Source organism: Camelus bactrianus, chromosome 4 (assembly GCF_048773025.1).
Source record: "Camelus bactrianus isolate YW-2024 breed Bactrian camel chromosome 4, ASM4877302v1, whole genome shotgun sequence".
Lineage (NCBI taxonomy): Eukaryota > Metazoa > Chordata > Mammalia > Artiodactyla > Camelidae > Camelus > Camelus bactrianus.
This window is the reverse complement of record NC_133542.1, coordinates 89,515,362-89,534,648: the sequence shown is the minus strand read 5'-3', so window position 1 is coordinate 89,534,648 and position 19,287 is coordinate 89,515,362. Positions and strand designations below refer to the sequence as shown.

Sequence of the window (19,287 nt, the reverse complement as noted above, 5' to 3'; positions counted from 1 at the left end):
CTGAAAACTCAGTAAATATTATAAAACACACCATTTTCTTAATACAGACTAATCCACAGGTACAGAACCTTCAAATAACTGTGACCAATTGTCCTGGTATATGCCTGGTGTTACAGAATAATTCCAGAGCATCATTTTACTGCTATCCTTTTATTCCTTTTATATGACAGCCCTATCTTTAAAGTCATGTAACTCTAGAATGATTCTTTGTAATCTGTATCTTTTGATTCCTCTTTCTCATCAGTCAATCTCACCTTAACTTCTTACAATCTAGTTTCCACCACCCTCCAGTAAAATTACTCTCCAAGAACTACTTTTCCTAACTGCCAAAAAGAATTGCTGCAGGAGTTGAACAGGACTCTGGGTTGTCCACCTTTGGGGATAAGTTATGCCTGCAGCTGAATACAGGACAGATACAACACGACAGGAGTAAACATCCTGGATTCATTTACATATACGTGTCTACCTATGCATACTGTATAATGAAAGCATAAATTTAATGGACATCGCTTGTTTTTGTCTGTCCATAATCCCTTCCTTTATTCCCCTGAATAACTACACTTCATTCCAGTGTCCTACAATTCTAGCAGGACAGCCAGTCACCTAACCCTGCATACCACCTGCTACCACACCCACACAAACATCCCAGCTGCCATCACCAACGACGACAGGGTGGGAGCAAAGGATCCAACTGTTTTTTGTTCTTTTAGGAATTAAAGTTTGAGAACAAACACAAAGCAAGTGGGTTTCAATCACCTGATAGCCTCTAAAAGTGAGTGTAATAGTTCTAGTACTAGTTAATGCCTCGGAGCACCCTAGAATTCCTTAGTTTCCACTTTTCCCAAGGCCTACTTATTTAGCTTTTAATTAAAATCTGTGAATCACTCAGTATCCTTTTGGCAAATTATTTTTTGCCCAAGTTACTCAGAATTGTTTCCGTTGTTTAAATATTTTTTAAAAAGCTAAACTAAAACAGAAACCAGCTCCAAAAAGGAGTGATCTGTTTCAAAAGGATATGCTGAAAATTAGAAAAATATTAATGAACTGGACACTATGAACTAATAAACCTTGGTCCTTAATAGATAGACATAATTTGGATAGGTAGAAAAAGGAACGGAAGAATTTCAGGAGGAAAAAGCCATGTGAACAAAGGTATGATATTAAGAATAGATATATTATGGGATACCTGATAAAAGATGAATTCTATACAATAAAAGAGAGATGTGGGGAAAACAGGCTTTGGGAGATCACACAGGTGGATAATTTAAATCCCTATTCCACCCATGCTAGTTGTGACGTTGGGCAAGTTATGTAACTTCTGTGAATCTCAGTTTCTTCATACGTTAAAAAAGAAATAGAAACATCAACCTTGCAGGGTAGTTTTGAAGATTTAAAGCTATAATATGTGTAAAGTACCTAGCACACTGCCTATCTGGCCCAAGAGTTACACAGAGTAAATTAGAATTCTCCTCCTCTATGTTGGAAAATAGTAGAAAATAAGATTGCTTAGGTAGGGTAGAATTAGATTCCAGACACTGCCTAAAAATTAGGGATTCAGGTCAGATGAAAGAGGAACACTGATAAAAAGTAATTTTAAAGCAATAAACTGGCATAATAGAAGAATGAGAACTAAGAACTGATAAGTCTGGCTAAACCACTGTAGTCTCAGCATATAGGAACCTGGACCAGAACACAGCAGTGCAGAAAACAAAAGAAGGCTACATCTTAGCAAAGAACGACCAAATTTTAAAGGAACACTGATTAAATATGAAGAATAAATCAAAGATAAGATTTATGACTCCAGATAACAGGGAGAATGGTAGCACAAGATTACAATATCAAGAAAGAGAAAGAAAACGTGATTCCAAATTCCCTAAACATGTCTTAATTAAAGAATTAGTTCATCATAAGACTGCTGTAAATATAGCTGTCAATTTAATTAACCACTACATGTAAGGCAGAACTGTGGTGGGGGGAGAGTCTGGGCCTAAGACAGGCACCGGACAAGAAAATGCAAATAAAACCATGATTTTTAAAAAGTACCTTATATTTAAGTTGCAAATTGAGAATTCCTCATCATTTTCTTTGTACTTGTAGGAGGAGGAGGAAAGGAAGAAAAAGAGGAAAGAGTAGGCACTAAACGGCCTACAGGACTGGAGAAGATACTTACATGTGCCCAAGATGGAGTACTTCAGATCCCCTTCCTCTTGGCTTCCTTCATTGCCTCCTACTCCCCATCTAGTAGTAAAACATTTTTTTTCTATTTAAACAAACCTATAGCTCAAGGGTTTATGACCACTTAAAGAGTATGAAGAACCAATGGAAAATGAAAAGTAAATATTTCGGAACTAGATTTTTAAAAAATTTTAAGTCAAAGTACCATAAAAGTTTAATCCATTTTAAATCCAAGCAAATCAAACTGAAAATGAAGAGCTGATCTTCATTTCTCATAGGCACCATGGGAACAGATTAATTACGAAACAACACAGAATATTATTCTGAAGACATCTAACACCTGCACCCAAGCGTTCAGTCACAGTAGCCGTAGCAGCTTCTGCTCCTCTAACTCAGTGATTTTCAAAGTGTGGACCACACACCTTTCACCAATTTGGAAAGAAAAATTATTTTCCCAGAAATCTTCTAATAGTTTTATTTAACATTATGATTTTAAAGGCTGTCAATATTCTACAAAAACTGTATCTATGTGCTTACACTAATGATTAAGTTCAGTTCAACTCAGCTAATGCATCTTCGTGTCCTTTGAGTGTTGTTTACCTTTATTTCAGTCTGCATTTTTTCTTTGCTTTATTATATCTCAAAGTAATAAAAATGGTTCAAGGATTTACTGAAGGAAAGCAGTAATGAAAACAGTAAATAATGCAACTTATAAAAATACCATAAATTTAAAGATGAACAGGACTCTAACATAGTGAATACAGAATATAAAAGCTGTATGTGTCAGGACAAGAGTGCTATCACATAAGCAGCTGAAAAGGAAAATTATAAATAGAAAACGAAAATAGTGAGTATTTGAAATTTTGATTTATTGAGTCATCAATCTATTCCCAGCTTCCTGCTATGAAACATGGTCAGACCAGTGGCCAAAAGACATTTACAGTTTTTGTTTCACTTTCAAAGCACAATGACCTGCATGAGTCTTTCCAAGACAACTACCAAGTAATGCTTTTCAGAACAAAAAGTGATGAATTTTATTGTTAAAGAAAGAGCCAAAAAACACAAAGGACTTATTTGAACTTGCACTCCTCATAGGGAAACCAGGTGCAAGTCAAACTATCACCAAGAGACTTACTATCCCAGCCACAAGGTTAATGAGAAATACCATGCTCACACACACACACACACACAAAAACAGAACAAGCTATTAGCAAAATGCCTTTCTCAGATGGACTGGAGGATGCAATGTGAAATGCCAATTACTGTCGTGTACGTGCTAGAAAAGATTTCACTTCAGAGCTGGACAAAACCAGTGATGTGTGGCATTTGATTCAATACAACAAGAGGAAGAAATACACAATGAAATTTGATCAATTTATCACTGAAAATCTGAGAAGAGATTTTTCTATTCATTCATTATTTTTGAGCCATGATGTAAAATTTTAAAAGGTACACTGTAATCAGTAATATTAATGCACTATCATGAATAAAAGAGGTTATACCTGAACAACATCTACAGAGATTTAGTCCCAGGCAAGAGGTGTTGGTGAACAATACATCTCTTGATCTTGATTCAATGTTAAAAGAAATGGTAAAAAAAAAAAAAATTCTGAGTACAATCAAATCAAAGTCATGGCCTATTCATCTTTTTTTTAATAGCTTTACTGAGATATAATTTACATATTTAAATATCACATATCACATAAAAATCACCCATCTCAAGTGTGAAATGTACACCTCCTCTAATGCGTACATCTCTGCAAAGAAATTCTGTATTTCCCCCACCTCCCTTTCAATTTCTCTTACCCAATTTTTCATCTCAGCCTAGTATTTCACCATTTTATATAACATGACTGTCACCTTGACTTTTACAAAATGTTCTAGAGCTCCTTGGATTTTATCAAAGCAAAAAATAGATGCTGCCTAAAATCAATTTCTGTTTCCCGTAGCAAACTTTTTTCAAAGTACGCTTTCACTCTGGACATTAAATACAAAGTTCTTTTCCTTTTATGTGGTAGAAACTTTTCTTTAGTTGACATGAGATCAACTAAGGTCCAGTGTTTGCTCATAAGTAGGTGGAGTGGATGCTTCCTTACTGTCTATCTGGTTGCAGTTTAATGCCAGCTCTCAGATTTTTACGCTGGGGCTTTGCTGGTGTAAATTTACATTATCACTTTGATGATTTAGGAGTAGGAAAATTTGTCTTAGCATAATTTCTTTTTTGTATTTAAAATAAGCAGCCACATAACAGGCAAGATTTCAGTATCCAGCTTTTGGAACAGCTCAGCCTTCAAAACCTGCAGTTTCTCTTAGTGCTGTCTACCTTTTTCAGAGAGAACACCCACTGTAACTGTATGCCTCTGCCTAGTACAGTCACTGCCAGGTCCCTACTTTCAAAATCTATTATTCTACACACTAAAACACGCCGGGTGGTATACTGTCCATCGGTTCCAAGGCTTCCCCTTATCTCTTCCTCACCTGTCAGTGTAATTATCCCAGGATCTACTCTACTTCACATGACCTTGATTATTTTCCTACAAGTGAGATTTCCAAAGATGGTACCAGGTTTCCTAAGTGATGCATCAACAGTATACCCCACAAAAATTCCTCAAAGTTCCTGAGCCTTGGATGATATTCTTACATAGCATTAGGGCCAAGATGACTATTTATTTCTTTTTCATAGTTAACGGGGGTAGGAAGAAAGGCAATCAAATATCAGTGTTTAAATTCCCACATTACACAGAATTTATTACAGTGCAAAATTGAGTAGTCTTTCTTTATAATTTTCCAGTGCTCCTTGGGCCACTGACAGAAAGTCTCTCTGGTGAAGACACTGGTAAATTCTATTACTGTCTAAACAAGTAGATCACTACATTAGTAATACATGTAAACCAGAAAAAACTTGTCATAATAAATGCTGTAGAAGGAAAAAAAGAGTCAAATAACTCCCCTAGAAAAATACAAGACAATTTATCCAGTATACCAGTGCCTGGAAACACCATTTAACTGACACTTGTAATGATTAGCCTGAGGCATTACAAAATCCTATAGAAAATGTTATGATCAACATAGTTTGTTAAAAGCATAGTTTAGTATATAGTCTAATTCTTTCAAAACTGGTAACCCAAGCACAATAGGTATAGCCACTCTATTAAGCCAAACATATGCTAAAAAAATACCTATTCCCAATAGAGCAAATGACAATATAACACATAAGCAAGTAACTATTCATTTCTCATACATATGGCATTTCCTGGAGTATATTCTTAGTATGTTATTTTCCTGGATACCACACACACAAAAAGAAACTGACTGTTTTTATTAAATTATCCATTTGATTTGGTTATTAATGACATGTATTTAATAGAGGCATAAAAGAACAAAACATCATGTAAATAGGTTAAAGAAGAAAACAAATGTCATAAACTATTTTATTTACATCAAGGCTGAAAAGGAAAAGTTTCCCCTCATAGTCTTTCTTTTTTTAAGCAAAACTGTCACTGAGTATTTTTAATAAGAGACTTCCGGCCCTACAAATGCGAGTGTTTACCTGAAATAATTAAATCCTGTTGTTCTACCTTCCGTATCTCTCCCTCACTTGTAAAAAGGCAGATGAATTAAAAACTCAAAAAATAACTGCTTAAAATTGCCAAAACTAACAAATCTGTTAATCTGCTTTCCTAGTAATAAAAAACAGAACCTCTTAAATAGCAAACACACTTAAGTTAAACCAATATAAAATGCTCCTCAGAACAGTGGTGTCATGGATTCAGATGCACTGCTATCTTAAAAATGTATAAATTCACTAAAAACAGAACAAAATAATGTGATTAACTTAGCTGTACCTGTTCATCTCTTTGTCTCCATTCTTGCCAGTTTTCTTCTCGTGAATCTTTCTGTACTGTGTTTGGTAATAAAAGCTCATGTTGAGCATTACACACAGCATGGGAGGATTTCTGGGGAATTTTCTTAAAAGCAAGATTCCTGAGCTATGAAACAAAGAAAATATATTAAATTCAGTCTACCAATCCTGGGATATTAACAATTTTTTTGAAGTTAAGAAATCAATATTTTTATACTAAACATTCATTATGCTAACTCAAAAAGTCACTACTCGTATTTTTATAATCTTTGTAGAATGTTAATTTTGCTTTTGAGATAGTTTTGGTGGATTTCTAGATGAAATGATTAATAAGTCAGAGTGGCTTATACTCTATTAGACCACCATTTTAATGATTCTGCTTTACTAAAGGGAAGTTAATAGGAGTAGATAACGGGATAAGTGTGCTTTTAAAATGCAAAACAACAGGGTTCAATAAGATTAAAGTTTAACAGTTTACAAATTCAAAAGTTTAAATAGTTAGAGAAGATAGCTTAAGTAACTCTAGTCACTACTTTGCTAGTCCTGAAAAATACAGGGCCTAGTCCACAAAGTAACATAATGAACGGTACTGGCCAAGCCACTCTCAGTAAGAGTTATCTGAGACACAGTAGTTGAAACAAAGGAGAAAAATATTGAGAGGCTATTTTTGGATTACATCATATTCCCTCAAAAAATATGTTGTAGGCTTAACCCTTTGCTGTCTGTGAATGTAACATTATTTGGAAATAGGATCTTGGCAAATACACTCAAGTTAAAATAAGGTTATGCTGAATTAGGATGAGCCCTAATCCAATGACTAGTGTTCTTATAAGAAGGGTATAGACAAGGATACACAAAGGGAACACAGTAACAAAAGAGGCAGATTGGAGTGATCCAATCACAAGCCAAGGAATGCCAAGGATTGATGGCCACCACAAGAAGCTAGGAAAGAGGCAAGGAAAGGTCCCACTTAGTTTCAGGGAGAACACGGCCCTTGATGACACCATGGTTTGGACTTCCAGCCTCTAGAACTATGAAGAGAATAAACTTCTGTTGTTTTAAGCCACCTAGTTTGTAGTACTTTATTACAGAAACCCTAGGAAGCTAAAAAAGAGGCTTTAAATCGAAGATCAACAATTTAACTGACTATCCTGTTCTACAAGAGGGAGTGATGAGATACAAAGACCACTTTACGCAGCTGGTTTCTGCTGCAAAGGACACAGAAGAGGAGATGCTGCTGGAGATGAAGCCCTGGTAGGTAGACTGTTTATGTACTTTACAGAATGACAGCCATGGAAGTGGGAAGGGAGGATCCTCAGGCTCATTCTCAGTTACACAGTTTCTTATTCTCTAATGTAAATCCCACTATTTCCTTGTTTTCTGTTCCCCCAAATCATCTTTCATTCCAAAAAGAAAATGGTAAGCAATCAAAAGTTCTGTAAGATTGGACTTCTAAAAAGTTGTATGGTGGGGAAAAAAATGCCTTTTAAAGTGACTCTCTGTGGGGCAGAATTTTAAAAAGAGAAACTTAGAAAGCAATAGTAATGGAAATGTAATAAAAACAAACATGATATGTATGTTCATGTATGACTAAAGCACTATGCTGTACACCAGACATTGATACAACATTGTAAACTGACTATAATTCAATTACACACACACACACACACACACACACACACACACACACACACACTAGAACAAAACAAAACAAAACAAAAAGGAACAAACTTGAATTGAAAAGGCTTTTTCTAAGTCTGGGAATGTGATGAAGTGAATATAGGAAGTAAAAAACACTGTTGCTATTTGTCTCATTAAATGGTACTGAGAAAAGTTCTTACATATTTGCTCCTTCTATTAAAAGACAAACACAGGCTAGAATTGTTTTTCAGCATTTCTTTTAAAAATAAATTAGCACATTAAATGTTGGTCATATAACTCATGCTAGGAATGTCCAGGGGAGACAATCCTACCATGCACTTACTTCCCTTAAGAAAAAGATGACCATCAAATGCATAAAAATGTACATTGAAGGATAGTCATAGGATTATTGTCTATAGCAGTAAAAAAGTGAGAAATAATCTAAATGTGTATGACAAGGGTTCGATTAAGTAAACTATGACATAAACACATAGTTAAATAATGCGGAGTCCTTTAAAATAATGTAGATCTTTATTTACTCATATGGAAAACTACTCATGCTAATTTTAAAAAAGCCAGTTATGAAATTCGATTATATAATTTCATTTTCTTTTAAGTAAAATAAGAATGTATAGATGTGTACATGTTCATCCCTATATATTCATATAAGCTTACATTTGTGTACAGAAAACACACACCAAAATATTGATTTGTTGTATCTCTAGCTATATTTACAAATGACCTTTGTTTCCTTTCAAGATTTTGTATTTCAGAAATTTTTTGGAATGAGCAAGTAAGCTTCTACAGACAGAAAAAAAGGCATTTAAAAAAAACGTTCATTACATTTGACTTTAAATATACACAAATTCATACCCATTCATTGAAGTCATATTTCCAAGTACTTATGGACCAGGAACTCTGGATACATGCATCAACAAGATAGTACCTGTCCTCCACCCACTGGGAAAGCAGATACAAATAATTATAATTGCTACCTCATTTGCTTCACTCTGTTGCTGTTCCTTCTTTTTTCTTCTTTTCTCTCTCTTCTTCTCATTTGTAGTTGATTTATTAGTTTGAGACTTTCCAGGATTTCGACCTTTGCTTTTTCCAGGCTCAGAATCGGAACCACTGCCACTGTCCACTTGCAACAAGGCGAAACGAGAAGCAGTGGTGGGAACAGAACTAAGTACTGCTGAGGCCATTGTAAAGGTTTCTTCTTTTAAAATACTTCTGTCAAGAATAATTCCTGTGGGGAGGAAGAAGAGGAGGCAGATGAGTAAACACACTTAGTAAAATTCATTCCAGATTCTAGAACAAATATAAATATAAATATATATATATTTACTTCTCCAGACACTGGATTTAGTAACATTTGGATTCATACCCACAGTCCTACTTGCAATAACATAACTTTTAAATCTTAAATAAACAATATAAAATTGTATAACAAAAATAGAAAAATGATATATTGAGATCTCACAATTATGACAAGACTACCACCAATACAATGTATTCATTTTTCCATGTATAATTTCTAAAAATTAATGATTTTTCTTTCTTTTAAATACACTGCCAGAATACACACATATTTATGAAGAATATCCTAAATCAATATAGTTTACAATGGAAAAGTAAGAATATCATTTTTCATGGTGCACAGAGACCCTTGGTTCAACAACATGTTCACCCCCAACTTCTAAGACAGGAAAAAAAAAAAAAGAGAGAAAAGGAAGACAATTCTTATCATATACCAAGTGCTGCCTTAAGTTTGATTCTGGAGACTGTTCTCAGTCACAGAACTGACAGCAAAACAGAACTTAAATTTCCTCAACCAAAGGAAAACTTCAAATGCCCTTCACGTGACAGTTTAGGTCACTAGTCTCAGTGCACCCAACCTCCTTCAGCTTTTTCAGAACCTTTTAAGCTTAAGGCAGGATATTAAATGTCCTCTTGTAATATCTAACCCAAATCATTTGGTTTTACAGATGATGCAACTGGCACTTAGACTGCTTAAGTCATTCTGCAGGTTATTGGCAAAATCAGGACCTGAAACTAGGTTTGCTGAACCTTACTCTGCAAATTCAAATTAAGAAGCCTTGTAATACTAGAAGACTAAGTACTCTCTCAATTCAAAACTGATTTTCTTAATAGATTATACAACTCAGAAATTTATTTCTATTTTGAAATGTATCAGGTACACAACTGAATAAAATATTAAGTCCACAGAAATAAATGAATACTTCAAGTACCCAGCATTAAGATGAACAGAATGTTAACCCATCCCATGCCTCTCCTCAACAGTATCCCCCCAATTTCTGCCCTGTCCAGAAATAATTATTATCCTGATTTTTGTGTTACTTATTCCTTTTTCTTTATAGTTTTATCATGTCTGTCTGGAGTCACAGTGCTCATATCTGAACTAGTTACTGTCATTTCCACAATATCCTACTGCTCACAGAAGTCCACTCTATTCAGTATGGGAGGTGACTATGCATACGTGTGAATACCAGGAGGTAAGGATCACTGAGGTCCATTCTGAAAGCTAACCACACACTATAGTTTTCATGTTTTCAGGAGGGAACAAAAATGAGAAGCATGTGTTCAATCTTCCATCTTAACCTAAGAATCCAGAAAATTATCTGGAAATCTTTCAATTTTTTTGGTAAAACAATGAAGAAAAATTAAAAGAGCTGAAATTTGACAATGTCATCTGGTAGTTACTAATCAAAGTATTTATATTATAATGCCATGATAATACCTACTGCTCAGAAATATGTGCATCAAGAAAAAATACCACAACATGCAGAAATGACATTACAGCAATAAAATTATGACATATTTTTAGGCTTAAATCTTTCCCACAAGCATGAGAGTTAAGGCTTGGAAGTTATTACAAGAGAGAAAATATTACAAAATGAAAAAGAAATTCCAGACTCAAAAATATTACAGAAAATATTAATTCTGCTTCAACTTCAACTTCAACATGTTAAAATCCTGTAAGTTTTGGTCACTTTGAGCACTTTAGGTAATTTATTAATCCTACACAGTTGTTCAACATCTACTGTATTTAATTTTAACTGTTGGTACTATAAATTGTATATGTTAGCTGTTCACAAATATTCACTGCCCCTCCCTGAAAGAGAGTTATGTATCACTCTCATGTTGAACGCAGGCATGGCTATGTGACTCACCAGTGAAATATAAGCTTTAAAAGCCAGAACATGGTTCACCATGTTCTCTTTTATCTGCTTCTGTGATTGTGGAAGCATATGTTGAGATGAAATCTCCATCAGTCAGGTCTGATGGAGTCTGAAGCTACAATGAACAAAATCTCTTTACTAACCTGTAATGGATATGTAGCTTGACCAAAAAAGCAACTTTGCTGCTTTCAGCTGCTGAAATTTTCAGGTTGTTACTGCAATATAGTCTAACCTTATCATGACTAATAGCTTACACAAATACATCTCTTTTCCATTTTAGGACTGGTATCAATACCATGAATTTCATATTTGGATTGTTCTGCATGAGTGAAATGTTCACAAATGTTCTAAACACCTCTCCAAAGATCATAGAAAAAATTTTTTCTGTGGCATAGGGCAGAACTTCCTCACCCGTGTATCATCAGATAAAGCTCCCCTTAGTTCTCGGCACTGCCAAGACATCGTGGAGAATTGAGAGACTCTGGGCCAGTCCCCATCAGATGCAAGCAGCCTTATCTGCTGTTTCCTGCACATGCTGCCCTGCAGTTCTGTCAGCTGTGACCAGAGAAGTACTCAAGCCCCTGGAAATCTACTTCATCACCAGGTGCAGAATGCACTACTGCTCATCATGGCAGATAGGGCCATGGAACTGCTGGAAGAATTCATGTTCTAGGTGCCCAAAATGCAAGGCATGCAGTACCGGGAGCAGCAGCTGCTGTTAGGAGTGAGGAACACAAAATCTCCTAGTGAGCAAGGTTCCAAGCAAAAGCCTGAAAACTCTATATTCACAAACAGCAGATACTTCTCCCCATTTGCTAGTGGCATGTCTTTTAAATGGCACAAAATCTAGCAGCAAGGTGACTGCTCAAATAATGCATGTGCTTTCTGCAAATTAGAGCCTGTCATTATTTTAAATACTTGAAGTTACAAAGTTCAATTGAATTTGAACTCCTTTCTTTTTATCACAAGAAATTCTGTATTACATTTTTGATGAGAAAACTTTTTAAATTTTTAAAAAATATTTTCAACTGTTATAAATTATTGAATATAACAAAATGTTTTGTTTTTACTACCTATAAAATTTCAATGGGGGTTCAATTTGAAGAAAGCACCATTAAAAAGTCTGGATCAGAAACCATATATTCTTATTTAATGGATAAACCTATTATTCAAAAATTTATATTTGCGGAAGCAAGTACAATTTCCTCATTAAAACCCTAAAAAGATTTTGAAGTTTTATACAAATTCAACACTTATTATCTTTCCTAATACTTTATATTTTGTTTTACTTATCCTAGTCACACACTATTAAAAAAACAACTTAACAAATTTTTTTCCACTCAGCTCTACGTACACTGTAGATCTCCCCCTCAGTTGTGGGACAATGAGATGCCTCTGGTCCTTTGTGTTAGTAATGCAAAAGCCAAATGGCAGACAAGCACTGGCACAAGAATGCCGACCTGGAGCAAGAATGCCTGGTCAAGCCCAACCAGCTGCTTACTGTGAGCCCCTGAGCAATTTCCTTGAGCTCTCAGCTTCTTCACCTGTGGAATAGGGACGAGAATACCTAGCTCACTGAGTTGCTGTGAAGATTAAATATGTCAGTACGTGTAAAATGCTTAGAACAGTAGCCAGAACAGCAGAAGCACTCAAACATAAACACTGACTAGTATTTTTACTATGATAATTGACTGAAGTATGTCTTGAGGGCCTATGAGGCATAAGAGAAGTGGCACAAGCTATTGAAAAATATGGCTGAGCATGTCTGATTCCATAGCAAAAAGTGTTCTGAAACTCAAGTGAACATCTGGCCCCTCTAAAAGCTAAGGTTTTAATCTTTGAAATGAAAAGTAAAAAAATTTTAAGCACTGAGAAGTTGTGGTTGAGCAACCAGCCACTGAAAAGAGCCAAAGACCTAAAGATCATACCTAACACACTACAGAAGAACACCAATCTATCTGAAACCCCAAATCACAGAAGTGACCATGCAGTGGACACACATGACAAACAATAAATGTTTCCTGAAGAAGTGAAAAGAAATAAAAGACAGAAAGACAGAGAAAAAAAAGCATTAAAACAAATACTGTTGACTGAGAAAAGAATCAGTGATAAACACTCCAAAAACAAAATAATTATTTTTCTGAGGAGGCAGCTACCTACGCTTTACCTTAGCAACCCCTGTGTTAGAATACTTTAATAAAAGGGTAGATGGAAAAAAAAAAGGGTAGATGGAAAGGGGAAAATGCTCATGTCTAACGATCCTTTGGTCAGGAGTAGGGGTGGGAGAGTAGGAGAGTGGTAGTATTTGCACTATACTTTACATAACAGCAAATATTAAAGGCAAAAAGTGGCTCTACTTAGTCAGCAGTTGAGGGAGTAAAGAGATGGGACAAACAGAAGGGCTCGATCAATCTATGCTATACATTGTATGTAAAAAAAAAAAAAGTGACAAATAGCCAACATACCAACTATCTCAATAGCCATGAGAGAAATCTACATACCATATCAAAAGATGTATTAACTAAGTAGAGGAAAAAAGGAGGGGGGAAATATAAATTTTAAATGAAAGAAGGAAATAAAAACATAAAAATAATCCCCAGTTTATAAATATGTGATTATTTATTTATATACCAAAAGAAGGAAATTCAGGGGTCTAATCATTATGCTTATTTTCCTTTCTATAGCTTTCACTAGTTCCCCAAATATTCTATAATGACCGTATTTATCCCATAAGAAAAAAAAATCTCATTTTAAAAAGGGAAAATGGTCATCTGTACCCAAATTCAAAAAGGTAAGCATAATGCAATCAATGCAATATTGATTTTTCTGTCCTGTGTTGAAACTTAGGGCAACTACAGGTCAGAATTGACAATGAGATGCCTCTGGTCCCTTATGTGACTCAGAAGACAAATGACAGAAAGCAACTGTCAAAGGCTGATTATGTCATGTTTTTAACAGAACACTGCCTTCATTAATAAATTTTTCAGAATTTGCAAAAAGATAATCATGTTATATAATCCAGGAATTCACTTGAAACTGCTTTTTGTTTAAAGCTTGAAGAGAGAAGGAGATAAATAAGTAGGCCATGAAAACATCAGACTTTTTAAAGATAGTATTTCAGGGAAAGGCTAGGGTTAGTATTCCTTCAGTTTTGTGTCCTAAACTTCAGCATCTCCACCTATAGTCATATCTAAGAGATGCTGGGTAAATAGAGTCAAACAGAGCTCTTCTCCCTCCTCCTACTAGTTTTTCTTTCTCTCTCTCTCACATGGTCAAATGCTCAGACATTTATATACATACACTTAAAATAACATGGACATAAGGAAGGTACACAATGGAAAAATACAGCGGACATCCACTAAGCTACCTACATCGGTCAGCCTATGAACATAGTAGCCAGTCCTCTATATTAAACATTTACATGTTACGAAAATACTACACAAATCAGGCTTTCTAGTCCAGAAATTTAATGATTATTTCCTGTGTTTCTGCCTTTTCCCTTTGAGTCTCCTTTTAAAAATAATTTAAAGGCTAATTTAAGTAGTTGAAGGAAGACAAAATTCACAAGATAATTAAAAAACAAATGTTTCAGGTCAAATGCACAAGAAACAAGCTCACAAATCTAAATATGCAGGCAGCTCATCACGTAAGTAGAATATTTTATAATTTCTTGATGATTATCATTAGTAAAAACTATTAATTCCTCTATACTTGAAATTGCAGCAATGGCAAATTATATTGAAGTCTTCACTTTATAAATACTCAGTACTCAAAAGTCAATTACCCGATTTATTAAATATTAGAGCTTATGTTAGATCTTTCTATAGCAACTATCCTTCCTCAGATTTTGTACTCCAACAAAGCAAACTATTTAAAATTTCTTGACCACACATTTAGTTTTACTTGTTCATATCTCTTTGCTGTGCCTTTTGCCTAAAATGCCGCCTGTCTCTTTCACTTATAACTTATACTCATCCCACAAAATCCTGCTCAGGTGCTAGCATCTCTGTAAAGCTTTATCTCACCTGCCCACTGAGTTAATCATTCCCTCCTCTGTAACATTTCTGTACTTCATATTTACCTTTATTACTGAATAGATTTTATTAAAATGATCTGTTTAGTGTTGTGCCTAGTCCTTCATAAGCCTGAGTTCAACATCCTGAAAGGCAAGGGCCTCTTCTTTCCATCCCTAACAAAACCACAGGACCTGGCACACAAAAGATAAATATACTGAATTTAGTTTTTAAAAAAATACATTTCCCAAGTACATGTAGAGTACTTGGGAAGTACTATGCATTCCAAGTATCTATGTAAAGACATGTTCAAAGGCAGAATGGACAGCTAAAGGAAATGTAAAGTGCACTACAGATAATCCACAATTCCCATAATGCAAATATGAGTTAACAATAATTACTAGCGGTTCAGAGTTGCTTCACTGTAAATCCCACTCTATTAACTGATCATCACCACAACTAATTTTGTTTAGGAAACATATTTGTTAGGAAACATAACTGATTTTAAAGTACTGATTTAAAAGAATTAGGATACATCAGGAACTTAACTACTTTTAAAAATGAATAGTCTAAACTGCAAACAGCTGTATTTCCAAATGGCTGGTCCTCTACCAAGGTTTTGAGGACCACTGACTGCCACTATGATGTCATCCCTCTAGACTATGATCTCTCTAGGGGCAAGAAAGATAGTAGCAGTAGCCATACCTCAGTCCATGAAACTACAATTAGGGCATTTCAAAACTAATATATGTATACAATCCTCCATCGAGAACAACCAAATATATCCCATTTTATAAAATAACAACAGTCATCTTGCATTAACACTATCAGTCATCCTGATCAAAAAAGAAATTAATACAATGCAGCTGCCAATCAGCACAGGTTCAATTAAAAAAAAAAACAACCATAAAATGAAATGACTCTAAGTATGAGTGACTTAATATCTGGTGAATTTTTTTTTAAAGAATTCTATTTCTGTTCTTCAAATAACACAGCAAAATAATATCTTTCACTTTAGCTTGTTATAAAGGTTCACAACCAGCAAGTGCCAAGTGCACACCAAAACTTTGCTCCCAATAGACTTACTGCAAACAAACCACATAAACTTAATGGGCATGTCCTATATTCCCTTTTTTCTTCATAGTTAAATACTGCTTCCTCTCTCCAACCTGCAGCGCCTAGTTTCTATGGACTGAAAAAGATAAGCAAAAAGTACAAGCAGGTACTGAGTGAGGACCTGAGGGATTCTCCCACAAATAAAGCACATGTATTTTCATTTGCCTCCTTGATCTCCTGGTCAACTTCTGAGTTTTTTACCTTAATCTACAGAGTGAAGACATTTGATTGGTATCTTATAGATAAGTTTGTTGTAACCATTTGTATGAATATCCTTTATTAATTAGGAATCGACTAATGAACTAAAGCGTTATAAACCTGTTAAGAAAAAAATCTGTATTTCCATAGATTAAAATTTTTTAACATTTTAACTTGCCATAAAGTTTCTCTAATATCTTTATAGCTGCAAGTCAAATTTATTAAACTGATTCAGATTACAACCACAAACATGTTTACTACATAAAGAAACAGACGATACAGAACGGTGTAGAAAAAATTTCACTGGCTTTTTAGTAGAGAAAAGACGATCTTGTATTAGTGCTTCCAGTGAGAGTCGTAGCACCTACCCACTGTAGAATCTAGCTAAGGTAAAAATGAAAAATCTAAAAGAAGGTGGAGAAAAAAGACAATTAATGAGCCATTTTTTTATCGTTACTGTTCAATATCTACAAAGCACCCTAAATGCTGGAGATGACAAAAATTCTGTAGGACTCCTTGTTCCAAACAATAACAGCAAAAAACAGACAAAAAACAAAACTCAAAACCCTTCTCTTTTACTTTTCAACAGCTAGCGGGGAGGAGTAGGAGCACTTTATTCAGAAAGTAATCCACTATACCTCATTCATGAACGAAAGCCAAATTTCACCCATAGGCTGTTAACCGATGCTCCAAAACTTACTCGCGCAAAGTACATACAGAAAGAAACAGGGCTGGGCGAGACCTAACTCGTGCAAGAGAAGCGGTTTCAAAACCTGAAAGGAGAAAACAGCGAGTCAGGTCGTCGCTCCAGAAATTTCCGAGCGCCTGGCTCCCCGGGAGGGAGCGCGATGCCCGCGGCGGGGAGGGGACGGCGGCACCTGTCACTCGGCGGCCCCGCGACCACGGTCACCCCCGGCCCCGACCCCCGCGGGGTCTGCGGAGGCCCCGGCACGGCCCGGACGCCGGGGCCTGGGGTCGGCGAGGGTCTCTCTCCGCCGCCCCGAGCCCGGCGCCGAGCGTCGGGGCTGCGGCCCTTCCCGAGGAGCGGCCCTCCCGCGCACTCTGCCCAGCGGCTCCGGCCAGTGGGCCCGTCGCCTCAGGCCGAGTCCCCAACCGCCGAGCCCGCGGCGCACAGAGCGGCGCGGCCAAGCCGCCACCACCGCCTCAGGGGCGCCGGAGCGGACCCTCGGGAGGCAGCTCGCCTCCGCGTACTCACCGGGCCTCCCCGGCCGCCGGCTCGGCCCTCCTCACCCTCCTCCCCCCGCCGCCGCCGCCGCTCCGCGGCTCTCGGGGCGGCCGCACTGGGCGTTGGGACTGGGCTGGGTCAAGGGGCGGGGGCGGACTCGCGCCGGGCGGGGGTCGCGCGGCGTCCTGTGAACGGACGCCGGGCACTAACGGGCCCCGGGGCGCCGGGCCGGGCGGACCGCGGCGGGGAGCGCGGCTGCAGGCTGCGGTGAGGGGCGGGGAAAGCGCGGCGGCGAGCCGAGGGCGGGAGGGAAGTCCCGCCGGAGGGGGCGGTGTGAGAGCCGCGGGGCGGGGCGGGGCGGGGCCTGGCGCGCCCGCCGCCGCGCGCGCGGGGGTTTGTTTATTTTCTCGGTTGGTTGCGGCGCTGGCGCGTGGGTAGAGGTTCGCCCGTGACGTGAGCGCCCGGAGTTAGGGGAGAGGGCCAGAACCACCTGCTGGAGAAGGGGAGCTACGGGGGCCGGGCAGGGTCCAAACGTCTCACGTAGGCGGAGGCGCCGCGGTCTTTGGGGTTACTGGGAAGAGAAGGGCTTTCCCGGAGCGGGGGAAAGGAGCCAGGCCTCCCAAGAGAACTGGAGTCCAGGCCATTCCCCCGCGGTTGGGCGGCTTCACCTACATCGCGGAGAGCAGTTACAGGGCCCTGGACTGGATAAGGGCTGTGGAACCTGGGGGTCCGAATTCCTAGCCACTTGGAGCTCGATCTCCCGTTAGTGAAGTAGGGATGGTCCTGCAAATCAAGATTGGAATAAAAAGACTGCATCACATCTCTGTAAGGAAATAACATTGCCCAGTTCTCTGTAGTTACAGCACTTTGACATTATCTCCCTTGGTGCTCTATCAGGTAGTAGGAGTCTCATTTTACAAGCCAAGTTAAGTGACTTAAAGCCTCACAGCTAATAAATGCCAGAGCCGGAACCCTAAAGTCCGGACTTCAAATTCTGTGCTGCTTACCGCTGCATCACATTATCTCCCTAAATCACTTTGATTCATCTAATAGTAGACGCCCCCTAGGTAAGGTGCTGCAGGGTTACAGAGGGGGAGTTGAAGATGTTATCCTCGCCTTCAGAGTAAGGAATAAAACAAGGATAAAGCAATTATAATAAAAGACAAACTATGATAGGTGCCATGTGGAAAATACAGAGTACAGCAGATCACGGAACTGCTCAGACCTGTCTGGAAGATCAGGAAAGAAAGGCAGTTGAGAAGGAGGAGGCATTAGGGATTGACACTGAAAGAGATGGGATAGTTTTGTAGCCAGAAGAGGTAGCATGAGAACATATATGAAGAATCAGTGAAAGTCGTGTTCAGGAAAAGCAAATGGTAAGACTCTAGAGCATGTTGAGAAGTGGAGACACAGAGGAGAATGGGGCCTGAAATGCCAGGTGGAAGAATTTGTATTTGTAACAAAATTTTGGGGAAAGAAAAGCAAGGTTTTTCTTTGATCTCTGTGAGTGGACACAGAAATTAGAGGGAAAATGGTCAGACAGATCTGCAATAAGCCAGATGAAAGGTAATGGTGAGTCTCAGCTAAAGGTAAGGCAGAAGGAATTTAAAAGAACTTGACTGAAAGATGATATGGAAGCAGAATCTACAGAATTTGGCCATTAATTGGTTTTCCAGTAAGAGAGGATAGCCTGAGAACATATCTGAAGGTTAGTCAATGAAGGGGGAAGAGAAAAATCAAAGACAGTGAGAGTTTTGAGTTTGGAGATAACTGTAAAAGACAGAAAAAAAGACAGTTAGAGATAGGAACTGCTTTAGGAGAGATCAGTTTAGATTTGAACATTTTAAGGCTTTGAAAGATTTTCCAGACAGCCAGACAGAGATGGACACTAAG

The 19,287-nt window shown here is 37.7% G+C and overlaps 1 protein-coding gene across 19 annotated transcripts in view; it reads right to left on the bottom strand.

Moving 5' to 3' along the window:
* Positions 1–19,287, bottom strand: part of LOC105078782 (G kinase-anchoring protein 1) — a 134,706-nt gene that overhangs the window by 39,445 nt on the left and 75,974 nt on the right. For 15 of the 19 annotated variants that reach the window (XM_074363103.1, XM_074363108.1, XM_074363106.1 and 12 more), the window contains 2 exons: positions 8,674–8,927; positions 6,021–6,164 (listed from right to left, as the gene is read on the bottom strand). In XM_074363103.1, the coding sequence (XP_074219204.1) occupies positions 6,021–6,164; positions 8,674–8,927 (398 nt within the window). Of the gene's footprint in view, positions 1–2,170; positions 2,239–3,677; positions 3,743–6,020; positions 6,165–8,673; positions 8,928–16,846; positions 16,982–17,424; positions 17,699–19,287 lie in introns of those variants that run through there. The other 4 variants (XR_012506761.1, XM_074363122.1, XM_074363112.1 and 1 more) reach the window with 4 other exon arrangements.